The 26,866-nt window shown below is 39.4% G+C and overlaps 1 protein-coding gene across 13 annotated transcripts in view; it reads left to right on the top strand.

Moving 5' to 3' along the window:
• LOC142155213 (protein prune homolog 2) overlaps window positions 1–26,866 on the top strand; it is a 132,032-nt gene that overhangs the window by 86,543 nt on the left and 18,623 nt on the right. For all 13 annotated transcript variants that reach the window (XR_012691717.1, XM_075211016.1, XM_075211017.1 and 10 more), the window contains 3 exons: window positions 3,436–3,538; window positions 11,499–11,630; window positions 22,027–22,113. Coding sequence is in view for 12 of the 13 variants with exons in the window: in XM_075211016.1 (XP_075067117.1) it covers window positions 3,436–3,538; window positions 11,499–11,630; window positions 22,027–22,113 (322 nt within the window). In the remaining variant the exon portion in view is untranslated. The remainder of the gene's footprint in view (window positions 1–3,435; window positions 3,539–11,498; window positions 11,631–22,026; window positions 22,114–26,866) is intronic.

Below are 26,866 nucleotides of genomic sequence, written 5' to 3'. Positions count from 1 at the left end.
ACACAACCTTTGTCACCCTAAGTTCTGCCCTCTCTACAATTATTAAACCATGTCTTTCAGGTGAACCAACAAACATTTAGTTCATTTGACTTTCCTAACAGTAAAAGCTTTTATTTTTTAAGATAATTTTTTTGTGCCAATGAAATAAAACATTTTTTTAAAATGCTCTATGCAAGTAAAGAGACGCCTCTCAGTCTCTACTCCTTATGCAAACACAGTCCTGCCAGACAGAGATATTATATTCAATTTACATACAAATTGAGCTATTTGTGTATTTCCTTTTCAAACATGGTGTCACGTACCAGACCCGCAGGCCAGCCTGCCAGGGTGCGAGAAGCTTACCTGGGGGTCACCACCACATCTCCCGGCGCTGTGGCACCGCGTCCGTTCAGTGAAGGGTGCCATCTTCTCTGTCATTTAGCCATAGGCTGATTAATTACTCCTCCCGCTTATCTCTCCCTGTTATTTAATTGCCAGATCTTCTTGTTCTTTAACCTGCTCAGATGAGGAATACTTGCTCCCTGCAGTTACCTGCCATACTAGGAAAACCAGTGTCTCCAGCTTCCCAGCTTAACCTGGCTATCCAGACAACCTGCAACCTGTCATACCTAGATCCAAGTCATTCCAGCTTCCCAGTTAGACCAGGTCATTCAGACACCTGTACTTGCTCTACTCTTACACCTACACCATCGCCATGCGGTGTCACATGATGCCCACCTTGATAATCGTGACCTGTAGGGATGAAGCAGCTAAAACCAAACCTCCTTACGGGAGTCCCTGGTAAATACCTTCATTCTGTTAGATTTTGCACCTCCGTGGTAGGCAGAGCTAAACGCAAGCCACAAAGGATCCGAAATACTTGCCTGTAACGTGTTACACAGATTCTATAATACTTCCTATTGGAATGTGCTAACGGCTAGCCATACACAGTTCTTGAAACGCATTGTACCAGCATGCCTAAGGAAGGCAGGTCATTTCTGAGAGGATCTAGGGACTAGTGCCAGTGTGTGCATGTTTTGAAAAATGGATTTGTGTAGTTATTTTTTTTTACTTTATTTTTAAATTTTCATCATACTTTACAGCATCTTGTGTTTATATCTGTGAATTCATAGCACTTTTCTAAGGCTTGGCATTTTTGAGAGAACCTAGGCACTAGTGGCAGTACACTATGGAGGAGATTCAATTAGCCGCGATGTTCCTCAGAACATCGCAGCCGATGGATTTTTACAAGAAATCTTCACTGATTTTTCTGAGGTACGAGGAAAAATGAGCGGAAAATTTACAGTAATAACAGTAAAAATGTGCAGCCATGATGTTCTGAGGAACATCGCACCTAAATGAATTTCCCCCTATAAAAAACATTGAAAAAATTTGAGCCATTGTTCCTATTTGTCTGACCATTGTGCAGCTGTGTATGTGTGTATGTCATACTTGCCGACTCTCCCGGAATGTCCGGGAGACTCCCGAAATTCGGGTCAGTCTCCCGGGCTCCCGGGAGAGCTGGCAAATCTCCCGCATCCCGCTGCAGCCACCGCTAAATGACACAATTCAGCCAGAATCGCAGCATTTTGTCCCCGCCCCCAGCGTCAAAACGTCATTTCCGTCGCGGGGGGCGGGGCTAAAATGATGCGATTTGTCTTGCCCTGCCCCGCCCCGCCCCCTCCCGCCCTCCAGTCACACCCATCTCCCGGAAACAGAATACAGAAAGTAGGTAAGTATGGTGTATGTATGTATATATACAGTGGATATAAAAAGACTACATACTCTAATTTAAAATAGCAGGTGTTTTTTGTGATGTTAAGCCTGAAAACAAGATAAATCAGGTCAGACCTATAATGGGACTATGTTGCAACCAACAAAATTCAAGTGAAAATAAATAGGTAACTTCTAGGAAAAGAAGTGAGGAAAGAAACAGTGTAGGGCGAGTGTAGGCACACGCTTCAAAAAGTTTGAACGAGTTTGGGTTGAATTTTTTTCCACCCTCAGAATAGGAGTAATCATTGCATGCTTGAATAATGACGAAAAGATTCCAGTGGAGAGAGAGATTACAGATGGCTGGTATCATCATCATCATCAACATTTATTTATATAGCGCCAGCAAATTTCGTAGCGCTTAATAATTGGGAACAAACGTTAATAAAACAATACTGGGTAATACATACAGACAGGTATGAGCTCGGGAATGTGTTTGCCAAGTGTGTCTGTTTATTTGTATGTATGTAATAAATGTGTAATATATTGTGTGTGTGTGTGTGTGTGCTTGGAAAAGTGGATTTGTGTACAATGTGTTTTACTTCATTACTAAACTTCTAACAAACTTTATTCATTTTTCTGTATCCCTCTCTTTCTGCCCCCCTCGTTTTTCTGTATCCCTCTCTTTCTGACCCCCTCGTTTTTCTGTAGCCCTCTCTTTCTGCCCCCCATGTTGTTTTGTAGCCCTGTCTTTCTGCCTCCTCCTTTTTCTGTTGTCCTCTATTTCTGCCCCCTCATTTTTCTGTAGTCCTTTCTTTCTGCCCCCCTCATTTTTCTGTAGCCCTCTCTTTCTGCGCCCCCTCCCCTGCTTTCTGTAGTCTGTACTTACCTTCTATGCTTCTTTTCTCGCTTCTCTGCTTGATCACGGCTCCTCTCACTGACGTCACGACGCTGCCAGAGCCGGAAGCAGGACACACACTAAGATGCTGTAGCAGACCCACAGAGAAAAAAAAAAAAATGTTAAAAAGTTAATTAAAGTTTGAAAACCCCTTGAAAAAAAGTGCTGGAACGCTGTTCGGAGTGTTCTGTGAGAATCTATCTATCTATCTATCTATTTCTCTATATGTATATATAGATAAATGCACATCTCTCTGTCTCTCTCTCTCTCTCTCTCTATATAATATATATATATATATATATATATATATATATAATCATACTTACCAACTTTTTCCAGTTGGTGTCCGGGAGACTCTCTGTTGCAGGTGGGCATGTGGGGGGCTGGGCTCCGAAATCGCGTCATTTTTCCCGGAGAATCGCAGCGTTTTGGCCCTAATGCGGGCAGAATCGGGAGATTGCCACACTCTCCCGGGAGTCCGGGAGACCCACTCGAAATGCGGGAGTCTCCCGGACATTCCGGGAGAGTTGGCAAGTATGATATATATACATACACACATGCATTCTATTTTGGGGGTTTTTTTGCAGCGTTTGGAAATTTTAACTCTCCATAAAATATCTGTACATGTACTGTGATATCATACATTAGATTATCTCCATAGCACAACAATATATTGGATATGTTGCTTTTCTTTTTTGTTGTGTTCTAAAAATGTAAGACTTACAGCAACGCTGCATCAATAATTTGTTGTTTTTGCTATTTCTTTTAGAAGACATGCCACACATTATGTTATTATTATTACTGCTCGTGCAGGCTTCTATAATAAAGTTCTGTTTTCCCCGCAGGTTACTATGGTGAAGGTATAAGTGCCATCATTGTGTTTGCTGCTTGTTTCCTGCCTGACAGCAGTCGTGCTGACTATAATTATGTCATGGAAAACCTATTCCTGTGAGTACTTCCCATAAACACTGACACTCTTTATTGTAATGAGCTGTCTGCAGCATTTTTGCACAGTCTTTATAAAAACATTTGGCTTCAGATTTCATGGGCAAAGAATACAGCATTTTCTGAAAAAGGGAAGAAGACAAAAACATGTACTGTAGTAAAACAGGGATCAGTCAAACGTGAATAGTTAATGGCAAAAAAAAAACCATGAAAACAATCCGTCTATTCTACCATCTAGCGTCAATATAACATGTCTCTTATAGGTTCACATAAAATAACAAGTCATCCAGAACAACATAAAATAGTTGCAACTGGTCAAAACATTAGAACATCTCGATACCCAATATACAGCTGTAAACTGCCAAATGAGGCTTCACTGCACGCACGTACCAGTCCCCATGCATGCTCAGAAGATCAGAGCAAGGACCTCTTCTGAGCATGCACAGGGCCAAACAGGGCTTCACTGCATATATGTCAATCCCTGCACATGCTCAGAAGGGCAGAGGAGAGGCCTTGGGTTAATGTACCGGTATTGCCGGGCTTCCCTCATCTTCATGCCCATAGCAGCTGCACCCCCTTCAATAGCGGTAGTTCTGCTGCTGAATATGCACCAGTACTTCATGTACTCATAGCTCCTCAAGCACAATCCCATTATAAACTGGAGCAATTCTAGCAGAAAGTCCTGTTTGCATGCACCCATACCTATCATTTACAGATCTTCCTCTAGTGCTTCCAGCTTTTATTCTTCCTATTTAATATTCAGCCTACCTTGAAGTTTTTGACAAACAACAAACAGAATTTCTTTCACTTTACAGACCTGGAGACTGTGTTATTGCCCTGAGTATCCATCAGATAGAACATATGAATCATCTTTGAAGAAGAACCTTTAAAGATGATTCATTTGTCCCTCTGTCTTTCCAGCAATGACAGTATTATTTTTTTGTTAATGAAATGAAATTACGCTTCACCCCTGTATAGATTGTAGAGGACTAAACTTAATAATACTTAAAAATGATTTTTTCTTCTGATGACTGAGCTGTTTCAACCAAACAAGGAGCCCAAATTGTTACTAAAGTTGATTTGCAGGTAGTTTATACTTTCATTCACATTAGAGAATATGACAGTATCAGTATGCTCCAACAGTTTTGCAAGACATTATAACCTAAGTGTTTTGAAACATGTTGAATATTTTACTGCTTGATGACATCCTCATTTCCTCCAAGGATACATATTAAGATTAGGTCAGGTGAGGTTTAAAGAGACTACAAGGTCATCATTTATTTCGAAAAAACTGAATTCAAAGAAAGCACATTTTAAATGGACTCTGTCAAGACCTAAGCAGTCCTAGATAAGCCTACTCCTATTGGCATTTAACCTTTGCAACATTTTTTGATTTTGCAAATTAGTATAGAAGATTCATCCTAAATTTCTCTAAAATGATAGCCCCATGTGTGTGTGTGTGTGGGGGGGGGGAGGAGGGGGGGGGAGAAAAGAGGTTTGGGTTCTCCCAGCTCAAATGCAAATTATGGTGGGGAAGTTGTTTCACCAGATAAACTGTTGTAATCTGGTGAAGTGCTATAAAACATGATATGTCAGTAACTAATAGATCACATTTAATCTAAATTCATGGCAGACAGAATGATTTGTCTAGAGCAGGCCTGGCCAACCTGTGGCTCTACAGGTATTGTGAAACTCAGTACCGCCAAAAAGGGGGGGGAGGCGGGCCCTCACTACAGACTGTTTTTTTTGTTTGTTTTTTTTAAACCTATTTTTTTAATTTAGTTTTTCTATGCGGGGGAAGGGGGGGGGGGACGCGTCATAACATCACGCCCGACACTCGGTGAGGAGAGAGGACCCAGCAAGAAGACAGAAGAGAAGAGATGAAAAAAGCCGATACAAAGGAACGTAAAGGAACGGAGGCAAGGGAAGGAAAACTAAGGCACAGTGTGATGAAAGGGGGAATAGTTTGGGGGGCTATTGAATGTAGGGGTGAGTTTGGGGAGAATGAGGTCTCTTTATTAAATGTGACTATGAATTATTTAATGGCAGTGATGGTTGCATGGAATAGGTATATTTATAAAATGTAAATACTATTAATTTATTGCTGGGGCTGTTTGGAGGGAGGGAAATAGGTTTATTTATTAAATGGGAATACTATTATTTTAATGTTGGGGCTGGAGAAAGGCCAAATTATTAATCATGTACAGGGCCTGATTAACCCGAGGTCTAGCTGGGCTACAGCCCAGGGGCCTCGGGACTCTAGGGAGCTCTTGAAAGTGCTCAGCAGCATTATTGATCGGTGCAGGCCCAAACAATGCTGCTGAGCCTGTCACTGTAGTCCTTTCCCGGCGCTAAGTAATCTCCTTACTGAGATCTTGTGAGAGTGAGACTATGAGTCTCACTCTCACGAGATCTCCTCAGTAAGGAGCTTACAGCACGCCGCGGAATGACAACAGTGCCAGGAGAAGGAGGTAAGCGCTTGGGAGGGGGGTAGCGGGTGGCTCACAGGGGGGGCCTCATGGGTGGAGGGCGCTCACAAGGGGGCCTCACGGGGGAATGGAGGCCCTCTTAGCCCAGGGGCCTCCATTCCCTTAATCCGGCCCTGATCATAGGTGCTATTGATTTAACGCCCGGGCTGGTTGGAATTTTCTAAATGTACTCATTTTTTTTCCAAATAGGGCCCCCAACATTCCAGGATCCAGACTAGCTGCAACTAAAGAAACCTGCAGCCAAAGTTGGTGAAAGTGACAAGAACAGGTAGGAGAGAGCAGGACGGTCTGTGAAATGTTGTGATTCTAGTGGGACAATTCCAATTTTTGGTGAGCATTCTGCTCAATGTAAGATGCATGGCAAGATAGTGCACTCTTTATGTACACACTGCATTCTCTATATACTACACTATGGTGCTAGGTGTCCTGAAAGTCAGGAGTGCTGGGACATATGTCACGCTCCCGCGAGCGGGCACTGCACCCTTGTGCCAATGGTGTACACAACAATGCAGGGTTTTTTTTCTGTAGGAGGGTGGCCTAGCGCTTTTCACCTGCTTGCCACGCCCCAATGGTGCATAGCCACGCCCCCAATTGTATGAACACAGCCACTACCACTGCTACTGCTGTGCGGTGGAGCTAACTTTTTTTACATGCTCAACTATAAGGGGGGCCCCATGAAGTTGTTGTACCGGGGCCCTGAATTCCTCTTGACAGCCCTGATGAAACTACAAGTCCCAGCATATCATACCCATATCTGCTGGCAATGCATGCTGGGTCTTGTAGTTTCACAACACCTGGAGAGCTACATGTTGGCCAGGCGTAGTCTAGAGGCTTTCATATGTTGTTTGCTTCCTAAAAGGGCCTCAGATTATTTTGCATGTCTTCCAAAAGAACTGTTTTTTACAGGACAGTGAAGTTTTCCAGACTTCCTAAGTAGCAAAATACTTTGTCAGTTTCTCACAACTGGCAGGCATAGATCAGTTAGAAGTTTTGTAACCATCTAGAAATGATCTGTTTTCTCCCTTTGTGCTCTGACTAATGCAACCAGACTCACAAAATATATATAACCCTACATGCTGCTAGCCTCCCTTACACCTGGCTTAACAATTCTACCTCTCATATAGTACAGGCACTTGGAAAAAAAAACATCAGTAAATGAGCACTGAAAATATCTTGCTAGGCAGCATTTCAGACAAAGCTCTCCATTATATTCAGCCATACTCATGACGTGAGAGGACAGAGCCACACGTATTGAAGGGTTAGAGGTTACATTAAAAGATAATAGGATGAATTTGTAATGCAGAAAATAGTGTAGTATGATAGCTGTTTTCCTCTTGTTTTTTAATGTGATATATTTAATGTAGACTTAGGAGTAAAAACAGCTAGAATGTGTATTTTTTCACCTTGGTAAAGCTAGGTACACACAACAGAAAATTTCTCCTGATGCAATATTTTGAACAATTTTACCAATGACTGAAAGTCCTGATCAGCATACGGATTCATGTGTACACACTTACACAATTTAAGTTCAGATCTGTGCTCTTCATCAGTCATAACCATTGCCTGAAAACTATATGGAGATCTGCCCACACTACTAGTCGTGAGTGCATACACACTGCAGAATTTACTCAACATCGTTCATAGTGATTTTTAATCTGATTATAAAATCAAATCAAATGATACATTATGCTTTGGGTCGATAAAACATGATTGTTGCATTGTACACACTAATGCAATATTGTACCTAACGGTCGTTTGTCGTGTGATTGGCACAATAGTCAAGTGAAAAACCTGTAGTGTGTATTTAGCTTTAAACCATATTGCTCTGCAGGGGCTTACATTTAAAATGTGCAGACAGAGTAGAGAGGGGACGTGTCCTAGTGGATCTCTAGATTGTAGTTTAAAAATAAAGCTGCACAGTATTTGTGCGCTACATGTAAAAAACAGGCAGTATGTTCCCTGCATGTAAAAAAAAAATTGCATGTGGTTTGGCCAGGTGCAAATTTGCACCCTTGTATTTGCTATTAACTCTAAATGAGCATATTGTACCTATCGTTAGGCCACTGCAGTTACCTTACCAAAGGGCTTTGCGAGGTAGAATCGCTGCCTTTTGTTGAGGTGCACAGAAATTCTTTTGATAGTGGACAAATTGAGGTGGTTTCCAATGTATATTGAACAATGTGAACGGCACAGCGCTAGATCTTCGTGTTTTTGCAACAATAAGATATTAAATTCAGCAAATTAGTCTAGTCGGGACAGAATCACTGACAAGTGGCGGTCCTGGCGAGTCATGTCTCATCAACTTTCACCACGCATGTAAGACAGTTCTCTTCCTGCTCACTGCTTGCGCGGATGCTCTTTTGTACCTTTGCACTTGGATAAATTCCATGGATAGCCTGTATCTGTTTGAAATACTATCCACAAGGACTTTTGCTTACTACGTGCAGCTTGGTATAATAAACAGAGTACCATTATAAACAACACCGGATCTATGTATAAGAGATCACAATACTAATATGCACAGTACAGGTTTCAAGTACATATTCAATTTATTTTTACTTCCGTTGAGGAGAAAAAAAATATTTATATCATACTTACCAACTTTCTTCAGCTCTCTTCCGGGAGCCTGCCAGTGGAGGTGGGCTTGAGGGGGGCGGGGCGCCCAAAATTGCGTCATTTTGGCCCTGTCCCCTGTGACGTCATGCCACAAACGCGTCATTTGACAGCGGGGGGCGGGTCCAAACGCCGTGATTCTCCGGGAATCGCGGTGTTTGGGACCTAATTCTGCCTACTTCACTAGGAAGTGGGGCACTTCCTAGTGAAGTGGGCTGAATTCGGAAGATTGCCACACACACCCGGGAGTCCAGGAGATTCTCGCAAAATGCGGGAGTCTCCCGGACATTTCGGGAGAGTTGGCAAGTATGATTTATATTCTCACAAGAGAGTGAAAATAACCTCTGCACATTGCAGCATTCGTTGCAAAGGACTACCTGACAGAGGAAGGGTTAATCATCACCTCCTTTCCCCCATGACTGTAATAGTTCATTACCAATTTTCTGTTAAGGCCATTAATACTGGTACTCCTGTACTATTACATAGCATCCTGAACATTCTGTACAATAGACACCAATCAGAGGAGTGCTGGCAGCATTGGGCTTTTTTCTTAGAAGAGGTGCAGGCCCAATTCCCCTAGGAGATTCAAAACAGGCTGGGGCTGTGTCCCTCTATGATAGGGGGACCCCTTGCTTCCTTTCATAGTATGACCAGCCCAGCCTGTCTTAGCTGGTGCCATTTGCAGCTTTTGCAGGGGTGGACCAGCGCTGTTTCTTCCCCCACATTAACGGTAACCAACCCAAGCTATGTGTGTTAGTGCTTACTTCACTCTCGGGGAAGGCAGGCACATTACAATGGCAGTCATCATTATTATCATCATCAAGTTGATGGCGACGACTGGCATCTTTATTATGCAGTTACATCATGATATTCTTATCTTCATGCAGACACATTTTACAAACTGTTCTCAAACTCAAGCACATGACAGGCATGACATGCATTTTATGTGTGCGTTTTATGGGCAAATGTATCCAACTCTAAATGACCCCCTGTATGTGTTGTATGTATTTGTATCTGTTAAGTAATTACACAGGTCTGCGAAATTTAAGGTATTCAAAGCTTTTTTAATAATACTTTTATATTCTTAATTATACTCCTGTGTACATCAAGAAATAGTATTTAAAAAAAATGACCACATCACATTTACCTATAAGGTAGTTAAATAAATTTTTAAGAAAAAACAAGTTTAATTGTTCTTGACATATTTATTGTGAAATACGTAGAAATGTAGATGATATCACTGTGTTTTTGTCTTAATTACATAATAAACTTAAACAATAATAGAAACAAAACCATAATTATTGAAAAAATCGTTAATGTCTTGTTTATTTTTCTTCAAACTTCGTTTTGTCGCTTTTTGCTTATAAGTTTTTTCTGTGTCGTCTCTGTGTATCCTCCAGCAGTAGTCAGCCATCATGCTGACCCAATGACCCAATGTCCCAATGACCCTGGTATCTTCTTTCTACATCTTTAACGTTTAACCGTTCACCCTGTTCTTCACTGTAGTCTCCGAGATTATTCGGGAAATGCTCAATATGGGAATTCAAAAAATGTACCTTTAAACTCATATTGCAGTCAAGGTTTCTGTAACTATTAAGCATTTCCCTGACAATTTCTTTGTAGTTTGGATCCTTGGTATTGCCTAAAAATTTTTGAAATCAGTTGTTTGAACGAAGTCCATGTCGAAAGTTCCACAATATTCATTACACGCCTGAAATATTCATCTTTTATTGACTTACTAATGTCAGGGCCTGTAAAAATGCCTTCCTTCAGTTTAGCATCGGATATGTTAGGGAATTTGGTGCAAAGATATTTGAAAGTTTCTCCATCTTTAGGCAGTGCTTTTACAAATTGTTTCATCAGTCCTAATTTTATATGTAGAGGTGGAAGTAAAACTTTATTTGGATCTACTAAACTGGATTTGATGACATTATTTTTTCCAATTTCTAAACTTTTTCGAGCTGGCCAGTTGTTTTTTTGCCAATGTAAATTTTTAGCTCTGTTATCCCATTCACAGAGAAAACATGGGAATTTGGTGTAACCTTGTTGCTGGCCAAGTACCATGCATTAAATTATAAGATCTCCACATATGAACCAGTTGTGTCTTGTATATCCAATCAGTTCCAAAACAGTTTTGAAATTTTCATGTTTCTTTAAGATAGACTGAATGTGCTAATGGTATTGACGCATATGTGTTGCCATTGTGCAATAAAACAGCTTTTAAACTTCCTTTTGAAGAATCTATGAATGTACATGTACTGTGTGTGTAGTGTGTACTGTGTACTGTGTGTATGTGGTGGTAGGCAGGGGTTAAAATAAGCTGGCACAGGGCAAAACTGTGTTGCATCTGTTGTATTTGGTTCCACCTTAACCAGCTCACCTTGTAGTGTGTGTGTGTGTGTGTGTGTGTGTGTGTGTGTGTGTGATGTTCCTTTAGACAGTATGGGGTTTAAGTCCTTTGTAAATTTCTGCTCCAGGCCCATGTGGACCTTAATCTGGCACTGGGCGGGGGGAAGTTGTATGACAAGAACTGAATTGCAACATTCTATACTACCGACTGAATTCATGTAAGACAATGTTTTATAATATATATAGGCAGAATACATTTATTATTTTAAAGAATACGAAAAAAATTACTTATTCAAAAATACACGTTTTGCAGAAAAACGTGATGTGATATGCAAAATCGGGAATCATTTTCGTGTTCAGAAGCCAAAAATCTATAAGTATCACATAAATTCGCTAAAAAAGCTTTTTCATTGCAGACCTGTGTTATTTTACATGCTTATAATATTGAAAATGTGTGATATTGGTATAGATTGATTTGTAATATGCCACAACTCATTTATTTGTGTCCCTAGATATGTCATAAGTACACTGGAGCTTATGGTAGCGGAGGACTATATGATTGTCTACTTAAATGGTGCCACACCACGGAGAAAGATGCCAGGATTAGGATGGATGAAGAAGTGCTACCAAATGATTGACAGGCGGTAAGGAATAGTGTCTATTGCTGACTTGATTTTATTAAAAATATTTGGATGATGTTGTTGACATACTATCCATAGTGTTGTCAGTGTACAGTAGGTGCGCTAAACCTGCCTCTAGATATTATTATAGTTATGGGCAAGGTGTAAAGCTCTTGCGATACAATCTTCATTTCCACATTTGCTTTATGGGTGACCACTTCGTACTATAATTTTATAAACTTGCATCCCGGGCAAACTCACTGATCTGCCCACTTCCTAGTGAATTGGGCAGAATTCGGTTCAAACGCCGCGATTCACCCGGAATCGCGGCGTTTGGCCCTGCCTTCACTGTAAAATGACACGGTTAGCGTCATTACATCACGGGGCGGGGCCAAAATGACACAATTTTCATAGCCCCGCCCCCTGCACGCCCACCTCCTCCCTGGCAGCTCCCGGAAGCCCATTCGGAAATGTTGGCAAGTATGATTTAAATTCTGTGTGAAACAAAATGATAGAGGGAATCATCACATCTACCTGCCACAGTGCATAGGTTGCCATGCCTGTGCTACAGGGGAAACTCATTTTATTGAAGAAAGTGTTTACCAAAAATACATTCTTAAATTAGACATCTATATAAATTTAAAATCTCAGACATATTTAAATCCTGTTACTAGCTCTGTCAAATTGTTGCCATCTTACTTGTGTGTTGAATTCAAGTGAGGTAAATTGTGTGAATATGCAATGAATGTACATCATTTTGGTTCCTTTATATTTTATTGGCAGATTTCTCGACAATGAAGCTAGCTATATAAACTGGCCCTGCTTTAAACAAAACTATTTTAGTCACATTTATATATAAATGAGTCATGATACCAGTGGTGAAGGAGTGTCAGCTGCTATCTGAACAAGTCGGAAGCAATTTCCTGTCCCAGTTGACCTATGACTGATAACTATTACTAATTTTTAAGTGTAAAGTCATGTCTGGTTAGTGGGATCGTATATTTGTTTTGATCACTTTTTGCAGTTTTCCACAGACTTGCATTAAAATGCTAATGTTGCTAACCACCTGGGATTTGGTCACGTCCTTGGGATGCCCTGCTAGAAATGACATTTGTCATATTTATGTTATAACTAATATCCATCATTAGATATAGTTTGCTAGGCAGAAACAATCATAGTCTGACAAAGTAGCTATATGCCTATTGTATTAACACAAGCAATTATTCTGTTGCCCATAAACAATTCTGCCTTTGGCATAGTCTCACTAGGCTGATATAGAATACAGACATATGGATTTTATATTTTTATTAGCACATATATTTATTATTTATATTGCCATTATTACTTGTATTGTGTGTATAGTCTTACAGAACAACATGTGGAGCTGAGAGCTCATTCGGATTAGTGATTTGACACTATGGGGCATATTCAATTGACGGCGGGATCGCCGAAAATCCCGCGCTCAAAAAATATTACCGTTAATACGGTAATATCTCGCTGGATTTCAGCTCGCAGCTCCCTGAGCTGCAAGCTGAAATCCAGCGAGTAAATTACCGTATTAACGGTTTTCCAGCGCAGGATTACCGTAATAACGGTAATATTTTTTGAGCGCGGGATTTTCGGTGATCCCGCCGTCAATTGAATATGCTCCTATATATGTTCACAGACAGTCGGTATTTCTCATTCCCTCTGATAAAGCTCCATATCACAGCAAAACTGGTAGGGTTTAAAGCGCTTCCTTTTGTCCACTCTGATAACCACATTGACCACTAGAGAATAAAGCAGAGACATAGGAGACTCGTGCGCTGAAGTAGAGGAAGGCGTATTCTCAGCCTGTTGAAGGCGCTTCCTCTCTATGCTCAGAGTTCTGTGTGAGACATGGAACACTATGCTGTGATTACCACAGTCAGATAAGGTTCAAAACAGGTTGACAAAGCAACCTTATTGCAGATGCAGGGCTAGTAGCTGTTATAACCTATTCTAATATAAGTATTTTTCAGCATTATTAGGGCATGTTTAAACCTTTAGATGCCAATAAAACACAATTAAAAAATAAAACATGAAGGGTCAGTTACAAAATGCAACATATCAAGGCTATTTAATTTTGTGAAAATGTGCCTATTTATTAGAGATGAGCGGGCTCGGATATCTGAAATCCAAGCCCACCCGAACGTTGCCGATCCGAGCCGGATCCGAGACAGATCCGGGTATTCCCGCCAATTGCAAAACTGAAACCGAGGCTCTGAGTCATAATCCCGCTGTCGGATCTCGCGATACTCGGATCCTATAAATTCCCCGCTAGTCGCCGCCATCTTCACTCGGGCATTGATCAGGGTAGAGGGAGGTTGTGTTAGGTGGTCCTCTGTCCTGCTATATCTCGTGCTGTGCTGTGCTGTGCTGCGCTGTTCAGTTCTGTGCTGTGCTGTGCTGTGTTCTGCTCAGTCCAGTGGTGCTGTGTCCTGTGCTCTGTCCTTCTGAGTTCAGTGGTGCTGCTGGGTCCTGTGCTGTGTCCTGTTCAGTCCAGTGGTGCTGTGTCCTGTGCTCTGTCCTTCTAAGGGCATTGTTATTTCCACATTATTCCTAAATTATAAAAAATGACAAAAAAAGTTATAAAAAAAATTACAAAAAAAGTAATTATAAAAAAAAAAAAAAAAAAAAAATATCCCAAAACAATCCTGCAGTATAAGTCCATTGGTACTGCTATATTACAAGGTTCACTGATTCAGCAGTATAAGTCCATTGGTACTGCTATTTTACAAAGTTCACTGATTCAGCAGTATAAGTCCAGTGGTACTGCTATATTACAAAGTTCACCGATTCAGCAGTATAAGTCCAGTGGTACTGCTATATTACAAAGTTCACTGATTCAGCAGTATAAGTCCAGTGGTACTGCTATATTACAAAGTTCACTGATTCAGCAGTATAAGTCCAGTGGTACTGCTATTACAAAGTTCACTGATTCAGCAGTATAAGTCCAGTGGTACTGATATATTACAAAGTTCACTGATTCAGCAGTATAAGTCCAGTGGTACTGATATATTACAAAGTTCACTGATTCAGCAGTATAAGTCCAGTGGTACTGCTATATTACAAAGTTCACTGATTCAGCAGTATAATTCCAGTGGTACTGATATATTACAAAGTTCACTGATTCAGCAGTATAAGTCCAGTGGTACTGCTATATTACAAAGTTCACCGATTCAGCAGTATAAGTCCAGTGGTACTGCTATATTACAAAGTTCACTGATTCAGCAGTATAAGTCCAGTGGTACTGCTATATTACAAAGTTCACTGATTCAGCAGTATAAGTCCAGTGGTACTGCTATTACAAAGTTCACTGATTCAGCAGTATAAGTCAAGTGGTACTGCTATATTACAAAGTTCACTGATTCAGCAGTATAAGTCCAGTGGTACTGATATATTACAAAGTTCACTTATTCAGCAGTATAAGTCCAGTGGTACTGATATATTACAAAGTTCACTGATTCAGCAGTATAAGTCCAGTGGTACTGCTATTACAAAGTTCACTGATTCAGCAGTATAAGTCAAGTGGTACTGCTATATTACAAAGTTCACTGATTCAGCAGTATAAGTCCAGTGGTACTGATATATTACAAAGTTCACTGATTCAGCAGTATAAGTCCAGTGGTACTGCTATTACAAAGTTCACTGATTCAGCAGTATAAGTCAAGTGGTACTGCTATATTACAAAGTTCACTGATTCAGCAGTATAAGTCCAGTGGTACTGATATATTACAAAGTTCACTGATTCAGCAGTATAAGTCCAGTGGTACTGCTATATTACAAAGTTCACTGATTCAGCAGTATAAGTCCAGTGGTACTGCTATATTACAAAGTTCACAGATTCAGCAGTATAAGTCCAGTGGTACTGCTATTACAAAGTTCACTGATTCAGCAGTATAAGTCCAGTGGTACTGCTATTACAAAGTTCACTGATTCAGCAGTATAAGTCCAGTGCTACTCTCCTGTGCCGCATATAATTTTTAAAGGCTTTGTCGAGTGTGTGTGGCTTAGGGGTACGCTCTCTTGTGCTACATATAATGGAAAACAAAAATTTGGAGGATAAAGTAGGGAAAGATCAAAATCCACTTCCTCCTAATGCTGAAGCTGCTGCCACTAGTCATGACATAGATGATGAAATGCCATCAACGTCGTCTGGCAAGCCCGATGCCCAATCTCCTAGTACAGGGCATGTAAAATCCAAAAAGCCCAAGTTCTCAAAAAGTAGCAAAAAGAGAAACTTAAAATCATCTGAGGAGAAACGTAAAGTTGGCAATATGCCATTTACGACACGTAGTGGCAAGGAACGGCTAAGGCCCTGGCCCGTGTTCATGACTAGTGGTCCAGCTTCACCCAAGGATCTAAGCCCTCCTCCTCCCCCCCCCCTACAAAAAATTTAAGAGAGTTATGCTTTCAGCAACAACAACAAAACAGCAAAGAACTCTGCCTTCTAAACAGATGACATCACAAATCCCCGAGGCGAGTCCAAGGGTGTTGGTGGTTGTGAAGCCTGACCTTCCCATCACTGTACGGGAAGAGGTGACTCCATCCAGCATTTGCAGCACGCCCTCTGCATATGCTGGAAGGATCACCAACAGTCCAGTTACAGATTTGGCTAATGAAGGTGTGAATGTTGTACACCGGGGGAGGATATTGAAGTAGCTGGCGCTGAGGAGGATGTTGATGATTATGATGCAGACAGATACCAAATTGCCTTTCCCAATTTCTATTTATATTCTAGATTATATAACGGCTGAATAGTTTTCTATTTTACTCCTAGTGGAGAAGGGATCTGATGCTACAGTCTATGCAGGCTGGTTTTTTATATTCAACTACAAGTGTAGGGCAGGGCGGGGGCATAGATAGCCACTAAAGTAACGTGGTCCATTTAATTTCACTTTCTAGCTCCACAGTCTGTGCAGCCTGCTTTTTTTATCTTCAAAGTATTTACAAGCCTTGCAATCTAAATTAACTAGAGGTAGTGACGTGCTAGAACTCCACCTTCTATATGCTGCAGAGGATGGAGGAGCATCAGAAGGCCATTCAAGCCTACACAGCCACCTACGACATAGGAAAAGGAGTGGGGATGCGCCTGAGTCAAGCGCACTGGAGAATGATTTCCGTGTTGTGCAAGGTTCTGCAGCCATTTGAACTTGCCACACGAGAAGTCAGTTCCGACACTGCCAGCTTGAGTCAGGTGATTCCCCTGATCAGGCTTTTGCAGAAGCAGCTGGAGAAAGTGAGGGAGGAGCTGGTACACCATTGCGATTCCACCAAGCATGTAGCTCTTGTGGATGAAGCCCTTCGTACGCTTTGCCAAGATCCGAGGGTGGTAAGTCTTTTAAAGTCAGAGGAATACATTCTGCCCACCGTCCTCGATCCTCTGTTTAAAGCGTATGTTGTGTCTCTGTTTCCGGCGGACACAAGTCTACAGCGGTGCAAAGACCTGCTGGTCAGGAGATTGTCCTCTGAAGAGGACCGTGACATGCCACCAGCTCCACCTTCATTTTCATCACTGTTTGTGCAGTTCCAAAAAAGAGGAACTGCCATTTCTATTGCTACCTTCTTTCTTTCTGTATTTCCTGTGTCCTGTGGTCTGTTCTGCTAAGGGCATTGTTATTTCCAAGTTATCCAAAAGTTAAAAAAAATAAAAATATTTTTATAAAAAAAATTATAAAAAATTAATTTTAAAAAAATAAATAAAAAATTTTCCAAAAATAATTGGAAAAAAATATTAGAAAATTTTAAAAATCTAGCTTGTACTGCTATTTAAAAGTCTAACTACGATCATTCACTGTTGCTGTACCCAAAAAAAATAGGTACTGCTATTAAAGTACAGTCCAGTGGTACTCTCCTGTGCCGCAGATAATTTGTAAAAGCTTTGCCGAGTGTGTGTAGTTATGTATCTCAGGGTTTTAAGAAGAAGCACAACACTGACAACCTGTTAGAGAAACTGAGGGAAATAATCTCTCTGTGGCTCACCCCACTTAGACTCTCCTGGGGATTCGAATAACTGCCATTTCTATTACTACCTTCTTTCTTTCTCCATTTAAAAGAAACTAAATAACTGCCATTTCTAGTACTACCTTCTTTCTTTCTATATTTAAAACAAAAAACCCCTGTCATTTCTATTACTACTTTCTTTCTCTATTTAAAAGAAACTAAATAACTGCCATTTCTAGTACTACCTTCTTTCTCTATTTAAAAAATAAAAAATAACTGCCATTTCTAGTACTACCTTCTTTCTTTCTATATTTAAAACAAAAAAAAACTGTCATTTCTATTACTACGTTAATTGTTTGTGCAGTCACAAAAAAGAGGAACTGCGCCCTTAACTGCTATGTTGGTTTTAGACGTCCATCCGGTGTCCGCCATCTGTTCCCTGATATTCAGACCAGTTGAGGTTTTTTTTTATTATATTGTGGGGACCACTCCACTACGCAGTCCAGATACTTTTTTGGTAAAATTCAGACCAGTTGAGTTTTTTTTTTATTATATTGTGGCCCCGGTATCAAATTGAGTACCGGGGCCACTCCACTACGCAGTCCAGATACTTTTTTGGTGGAATTCAGACCAGTTGAGGGTTTTTTTATTATATTGTGGGGACCACTCCACTACGCAGTCCAGATACTTGTTTGGTGGAATTCAGACCAGTTGAGGTTTTTTTTTATTATATTGTGGGGACCACTCCACTACGCAGTCCAGATACTTTTTTGGTGGAATTCAGACCAGTTGAGGGTTTTTTTATTATATTGTGGGGACCACTCCACTACGCAGTCCAAATACTTTTTTGGTGGAATTGAGATCAGTTGAGGGTGATATATTGTGGCCCCGGTACCAAATTGTGTACCGGGACCACTGCACTATGCAGTCCAGAAAGCTACCTCGGTGAAACGTTTTGGACTAAAAACAATATTGTAAGGTGTTCAGAATAGACTGTGAATTAGTGGAAATGATTGCTAATGAATGTTATTGAGGTTAATAATAGCGAAGGAGTGAAAATAAACCAAAAAAACTTGATTTTAACACTTTTTATGTTTTTTTCAAAATAAATCCGAATCCAAAACCTTAAATCCGAACCAAAACCTTTCGTCAGGTGTTTTGCGAAACAAATCCGAACCCAAAACCTCAAGCAAATCCGAATCCAAAACACAAAACACGAGACACCAAAAGTGGCCGGTGCACATCCCTACTATTTATATACTTAGTGCATACAACGTTGCACGCCTAGTGATAAAAGCAACCATTTGGGGCATTGTGTTCCCAGACCGAAAATGTGCCTGCTTTTACTGTATCTTCAATCCATATTTAATTTCGACGTACACATATGTCTTCTAAAATACTACTCATTCATGTCCAAAATTATTTTATGGAAACTGACTTTAATACAGGTCACAGTTATACATTTGAGTATTTTTATTCTATTGCTATTTGTGTTCCAAATAATGCACTTTCCTGAATAAAGTGAGCCTGGTGATGCTAAAGACTTGTATATGGGTAATATACAAGGCCCATAAATACTCCAAAGAACATGGCAAATGAGCTAAGCATTTCCCATCAGAAGGAGCAAAATTTTGCACCCTTGCATTTTCTGCATCTTCACCCATTATGCCATGCCCAGAGACACGGGCACATTTTAGCAAACATAGGCGCACAACCTAGCAACATTTAATTTGTGCTGTGGTGTTGCACTTTTGCAGTTTCATACATGACCCTTATTCCTCTTATGGTGGTCTTCCTGTTGTTGCATTGCTGTGCAGAGGCATTGTGATCCAATTGACAGTATAGAGCAGGCCTCGCCAATTTGTGGCTCTTCAGGTGTTTTGGAACTACAAGTCCCAGCATGCTCTGCCTGCCAATAACCAGTTCGTAGTTGGCAGGGTATGCTGGGAGTTGTAGATTTACAGCATCTGGAGAGCCAGGGGTTGGCCAGACCTGGTATAGAGCGTCATACATTGTTCTTGTGTCCTTGTATATTATCACTTTACTGCATAGGTTGACAAGGAAATACAAAACAAAGTGTTAAAATGAATACATTTAAGAATAAGTGCAACTGCTCAAGAAGATTTAGGTATATTTAATTATGGTTAAAGTATATAAGTACAGCGCTGCATTAATAGGAAATCAAATATTAAAAATAAGGTTTACATAAATGCATATATCTTTTAAAGAGGTGTAAAAAAAAAAAAAAAAAAAAAAAAAAAAATGCCTTGTAGGATCAAAATCAAAATATCAAAGAAATGGCTGGAAAGTTTCACGACAAGTTAAAAAAAGCTACATTCTTAAGTGCAGCAAAGAAAAATGAATGTTAAACAGGATGTGTTGATAAATCAAATATTTGATTTTAGTTTAAATAGTGTTATGAATCCATTATGATAAATTTAATTGGTTTGTTCCATTACCAACAGTGCTTTATCTTTTTTCTTTCTGTGTTCTCCAATTATGTTTCCTAAGATGTTTTTTCTCACCCTCAGCCTCTTACGCACCCACATCAATAAGGCATCCACAGTGCATTATACTGTAGGTACCTTCAACACACTGAGAACACTCAGAAAATTAGTAACCTTTTGGTGGATTCTTACTCACTACACGGGGGTACTCATTAACACAGGAAGATCTTTAGATGTGAGCCAAGTGCCTGTACATATAAAGTTATTTCTTTCTTTGAGCTTTGTAGGAATTTGTTTCAAATGCTGTCAATGGGAAAGTTTATCTATACAAAATGTTTAGATTAACTGTTTAACTAGCTACAGGTGCCTGCACAATCCAACATTACCATTATCTTCTCTTTTGTGGGTTGAGCCAATTCATTCACGATAATGCTATCAGTTCACGAGGATCCCGTGACTCTCTGGATTCACCACAAAATGGTTGTGGGTGATCAGGAAGTGGGCGTAATTGGTACACGGTTTGTGTGAAATGGGGTGTGGGTTACGTGAACTGGGGCAAGGGCTTATTTTAACTTGATTTTGCCTGGTTTAATACTGATGAAATGCCTCACTGAGACAGGTGATTCAGTCCACAGTTATCTTTTCACTTTAGTCCCTGTTTAACATGACTGGGCCACTGCCAGGAAATTATCTTGAATACTTATTTCTCAATATAACAAGCAGTCCAGCTGAACTAGTCATTTTTCTTCTCAGGGGCATTTTCTACCTATGTATGTCTACCAGCATATAAAAACAACTATTTTAATTACACTGATTACATTTTATTTCATTTATAGACAGCACAGTAGCACAGTGGTTAGCATTGCTGCCTCACAGTATTTGGGCTATGGTTCAATTCTAACCAGGGCCCTATTTGTGTGGAGTTGGTATGTTCTCTGTGTGTTTGCATGGGTTTCTTCCAGGTGCTCCAGTTTCCTCCCACACTCCAAACACTTGATCGTTATCCAATTACCCACGTTACTCGAAAAAGTAACGCCGCGTTAAGAGTATTACTGGTATTACGGTAATTCTAAGACGGATTTCAGCTTGCAGCTCCCTGAAAGCCGAGGTCACAGGTACCGTAATAATGGTAATTAAGCACACTATTACGGTAATAGTGCGCAAGCCGCGTTACTTTTGTGCGTAACGCGGACGATTGAATACCTACCAAGTTTTTGGTGTGCAGCCTATTAGGAACATTTTAAAGAAAAATAAATGCATGTAGCCCAGTGACCCAGCCCAAGGTAGCCCACTATGGGACCAGCCTGGGGGGCATATGACCACCCTACCCCCAGCCCAGCCAGCCTCTGGAACAAAGTGATATTTGCGGCTTAGTTATTTAAGAGTCAATATAAACTCAACCAACAAGTCAACCAAGAGATTAATCTTCTATATGTGTGAGAGGTGGAAGCTGTCCTTTATATGCCCATTGTTTGATAGGATAAAAATCTGTGAAAAACTAAGAAAAGGGCAGGTACCTAATAGTGCAGTATGTCAATTTGAAATAGCACTTGGCAGGAAATCACTTGCAGTATGTAATATATATAGAGAGAGGAACAACCATATAGTGCAGATATTTAAAAAATGTTTTTAATACCTCACAGGCAATTTACACGTACATCAACACAAAAAAAATCTTATCCGATTTATTTTACATCATCCACGAAGTGCCAGCTCCGGTGTATTAGGTCTCCCAGAAAGTTCAGGTCACTTGCTAACCAACAGGAAGCCAAAGAGAGTCCCAAAGTAAATAACAATCAACTTGTAGAGCTTCCATAATATAATACAAAATTAAATAAACGGTTACACCCTAATAAAGGATAATAAATGCATTTATATGAGGTATGGGTTGTGGTAGAGGTTTGGGCCAAAAAGCTCAAAACATAAGTCTGGATATGGCTGGGCTCCACTTTTACAGTTATGGATGTTTGTATCACACTTATGCATTAACAATTTCATCCCTTATACAGGCTAAGGAAGAACCTGAAGTCATTCATAATTGTTCATCCATCGTGGTTCATCAGAACGATATTAGCAGTGACACGACCTTTCATAAGGTAATTATAAATTCTTACTGATAACATAATTTATTGGTTGTGTTGGATAATAATTTTTTTAAAACAACCTTTTACTGCAAGACCTGAAATTGCTAGCTCCACCCACAGTACGTTGTTACTAGTTCATAAAAGGCATGCACTTGGTTATTAAAAAATTCCTCTGCCGTGGTAATTGTAGTATTTTTAATATGCACTTTACATGAATGACATGAAAAAAGTAAATCTAATATGATTGTGTGTACTATGGGTTTTTCTCTTTCACTCAATTTTCCCTCCACTAAAACATTCATGTTTTTTTTAATTGCATTCACTATGCAAAATTATGCTTTACATTAGTGTGCATATTAATGTAAATGTTTGTATTTTCATTTTAGTTAATTTTTTGGTCATAATTTCAGAAACACAGTACCTACTACTGCTTAACTATATGCACCTCCTCACATTATGAAGTTGCCTGTCATATACATCACTGCCCTCACTAACATAATCACATGAGTTAACAGGTCACTAGCTACCACAAGGTCAGCACTCTCATATCCTGAAATACTTTGGGCTGCTGTGAATCTGCTAATGATATGATTGGCTACATGTTGTTCTCTCTCTTCCATTTCAAAACTGGGAAAATAATGAATGAACAGGAGATGAAGATTCAATACAAAAAGGTGTTTTAACCCCAGTCAATGTATCTTAAATAAAAATATTAATTGTCATTAACATATGAGATTATATTATTGCCTGCTAGCAAAATAATAAATAAATAAAATTGAGTGACTTCTTTATTGGGAAAATTGAACAAAAGTGTGAAAACACTAACATGATAACCTTTATTATGATCCCCATAAGTAAACAATGCCTATAATAAATAAACCCCTTCAAACATTATAACATTGTATGTTGGTATATAAAATTCATAGGGAGAACCTCCCGCATCCTACCCACTGCTTTAGTAAAGTGGGTGGAGGTGAGGCCTAGTGATATGATTCATAGTGCATCACGCCATCCTGGCCACAGCCCCTGTTGTAAAAGGCCGAAAATAGTGTTTCACAGAGGTGATGGTGCCTTATGACATGGTCCCCAATGTCACGTCCCCATGACATGGCAGCGAGATCTCAAATGTCGACAAATATGAAAAAAATTGTGTGGATAGCATTGTGTATATAATTATAATGTCTATTTGTTATTGTTTTATGGTTCATTCACATATTAGATATTTTAGTTTTGCATCTAGTTTTCATTCTTTTGGATGTTTGAAAAGTGAAGAAAGGCTACATTAAAAATATAATTAATTAATTTCTAGGGACTTTATTTAACTTCTTTGCTAGCATTACTATTTTAGTTACTTACAAACAGCTCTGAACCATGTAGTGGAGCATTGAAGTTGTAACATGAAGTAATCTATGCCAGCCATCTAGACTTGACACACCGTAATGCATAATGCAGATATTGAGATAATGCATGGGTAGTGTGTCATGACACAAGGTGATGTATAGGTCAAGTAATAAGACTGAATATAGTAAACCTAATTCATTAAAGAACGCATATAGAATGTAATATGCGTTTTTGGAGAGGTGGCGATTTCTTAAAATAAATAAACAAAACTAAAATGGATTTACCTTTTGAAAACACTCATTCCTGAAGGTCTCAATATAGATTTTGAGGTTCAATCATTAGTAAAATAAATAGGGTCCTAAAAACGAATGCAATGTTAGACGTTTAGATCAATATCCTATCCCTTTTTTAAACACAATATACATAAGAGAAATACAAACAATAGACTAAAACAATAAAACCCTAGTCGGACAACCAACATCTCTGTGTGTAGGCTTCCTAATATATAAAATATAGAGATATACAGACAGAATTCAAAATACTAACTGTAGGTCAGTGCTCTGTTTGGAATCTTCTTAACAGTCCCATCTGAGGCGATTGATCTTAGCATAACTAAACGTTGAGCATTACACTTTGACTAGACCTTAGTACTTAAGTGCATACATTATTCCACCCATCATGTTTGGAGTTACGAGGTATGGTATTTAAGTTATCGCCTTCATCCTATCATATTTAGCTAAAGATTTTTATTTCTAGTTAAATTAGGTTTGACAACAACCTGCCCCCACTTAAAGGGCTAAGGTTTTTACTTATAAACATTTTGCCTCTACATTTTAGATGAACAACAGGCCCAAATATCCTCTTATATATCAGAGCCCATATTCTATATGATCTATACAACAAATACCATAAGATTACGAAGTAACCCCTTTTACATATGCTAGGTTACTTATTATCATTGCTTATTGTGTATGGATTTTCATGTATTCCATCGGTCAGATCAATTACTAGAAAACACCACACATGAAATCAGCACAACACTAACACATTTCCTACACACTTTCCAACACACTGACACTACCTTGACCCGTGTCACCAACCTCGTTGCACAATATGTCACCACTAACCCTTCTGTCCCAATGCCACCTGCTACCATTCCTTTTCTTAGGCAACATGTTTCTTCTCCCTCCCCTATGCCACATTTCCTTACTCCTGCCCCTCTGCCAAATTTCTCTCCCAGGTCCCTATGCCCCAAGTTTTACATTGTTATCCTCCTCAGCTTTACCCTCCGTATCCGCCCCTAACTTTATCCTCCTTATTCTCTCCAGGTTTACCTTTACTATCTTTTCCAAGTTTACCCCATAGCCCCACCTCCCCCTGTTGCCTCAATGCCCTGTTGCTCCACCACCCTCTGCTTGCTGTCCCACTTCCCTCTGCTTCTCCACTACTGTTGCATTCCACATCATGAGTAACCACAAGTCAGGGCAAGCGAACCACCGTTGCTAATGAAACCACAGCTCCTAATGAAACCACCGCTCCTAATGGGCCCAGATTGGCCGAGGGAGCAAGTGGGCTTTAAAAAAAAATATATATATATATATAGACTTTGTTATTTAGCTTTGCAATACACAAATTTGTGGGGAAAAAATGGCTTCCTTGTTTTTTGTCTATTTACTTTAAGCATTACATGTGAGGCAAAGACCAAAAAGTACTTATATGTAATGTAAGATGAAATCCCATATTCTTTATACCCACAATAGTCTTTGGAATCCTATAGAGTTTAACAAGAAATAAAAAAATAATAATTATTAGTAATGAGTAATTAAACATACATACTATTTGGAAAATATTTCAACATGATATCATGCTATTGTAATGCCATAATGCAAAGACTGTTAATATTTTATAAAGAAAGGCGGTAGACCTACCAATTATGGCTACAGTGCATACCAATGTATTTAGGACAACAAAGGGTTACTTGTAAAGAACAATGTGATAGAAAACAGTATCTAATAGTCAATCGTCACCATGTGGCCTTACATCTTCTTGCTTTTGCAATTGCAGATTTTGCAGTCTCCTTGTACATCCATCATACAGTATAGACATACTTACTACTAGCATAGATTTAATGATGCTCATCCCCAAGTTTCTGTAAAATAGTCTAAAAACATGTATAAGTAAACATGACATGAAATTTAAGAAACATTACAGTTTCATTAAATTAAAAAAACAAAAAAAAACAAATGTATGGTACTATATAGGCATACATAGTAGAGTGTGGGTTCAGGGTGCAGTGGATTAAATAACACGTAACTCTCAGATTGTCTAACAGGTTTATAGTTTATTTGATGTAAAGAATTAATATGAAAGATTAAATATAATACAACGTTAGCATAATACAAAGAGTAAATATCAGAAAATACTTAGCTGTTTCCAACAGATCATCCAGTATATATGTTTAATCACAGATATTGATTATTCCCAAGGACCCCGCCTTTCTCAGTGTCAGCCTGGCACGTAAACTCAAAAGCTAGGAAGTCTACTGGTAACAAACAGTTGTTTGGCTGTAACAGGTGCTTGGCAATTCTACAGCAACCCAAGCTCAGGCAAGGTTATGTCGCAGATAACTTTTATTGACGAGGACCCCAACATCATTTGCATATAATTTATAAACATGATCTCGGACTTTCTATTGGTTTAATACTGAGCATGTGCAATAGGCCCAAAGCCACTGCCCTAATTAGAAATGTGTAGAAGATTCTAGAAAGGCTTTGATTGTATAAGCATTGCGAAATCGCTTGTTATATAAATGAGTTCAGTCTTTTGATTGGTACAATAGAGATAAAAACTATACATTTCTCTGCGTTGTCGCAGTGAAGCACTGTGACGATATCCTGGCAAGATATGTTGGCATTGCCTCGACTCTGCTGTGTTTACTAAAAGCATTTAAAGTAATACGCACATGAAAGTATAAAACAAAATGGGGTTTCAGCAGGCATTATATCACACCTGACACAATTTTTATAAGCTTTTAAAGCACAATGCACATGTATGCTATGCAAGCGTGTAGGAACTATATACAACATGCACATAACATTTAAAAACAGACAAAAATTGGTAATGTTCATACTTACGGGTTTAAATGTATGAAATTGTTTTGAAAGTAGAGACAATTTCAACAATCGCACAAGTATGCAGTGCTTTTAAAATATAAAAGAATACACCTACGTCTTTGGTTTATAACAATCCTATAATCCTCATCAAACACTAATATAAACATTACGTTTGAGGAAATGGCACCATAGCAATCTCTCTCTGTCAGTCTTGTTTTACTACAAGATCAGTGTGTGCAGGAATGCAGGTGAATAGTCCACTCTCCCATTAGATGACGAAGTTGTGAATGCTGTGTTTGGTCATCATCATC

This window comes from Mixophyes fleayi, chromosome 1 (genome assembly GCF_038048845.1).
Source record: "Mixophyes fleayi isolate aMixFle1 chromosome 1, aMixFle1.hap1, whole genome shotgun sequence".
NCBI lineage: Eukaryota > Metazoa > Chordata > Amphibia > Anura > Limnodynastidae > Mixophyes > Mixophyes fleayi.
Note: the sequence above shows the minus strand (reverse complement) of the source record. Positions and strands in the feature narration are given on the sequence as shown.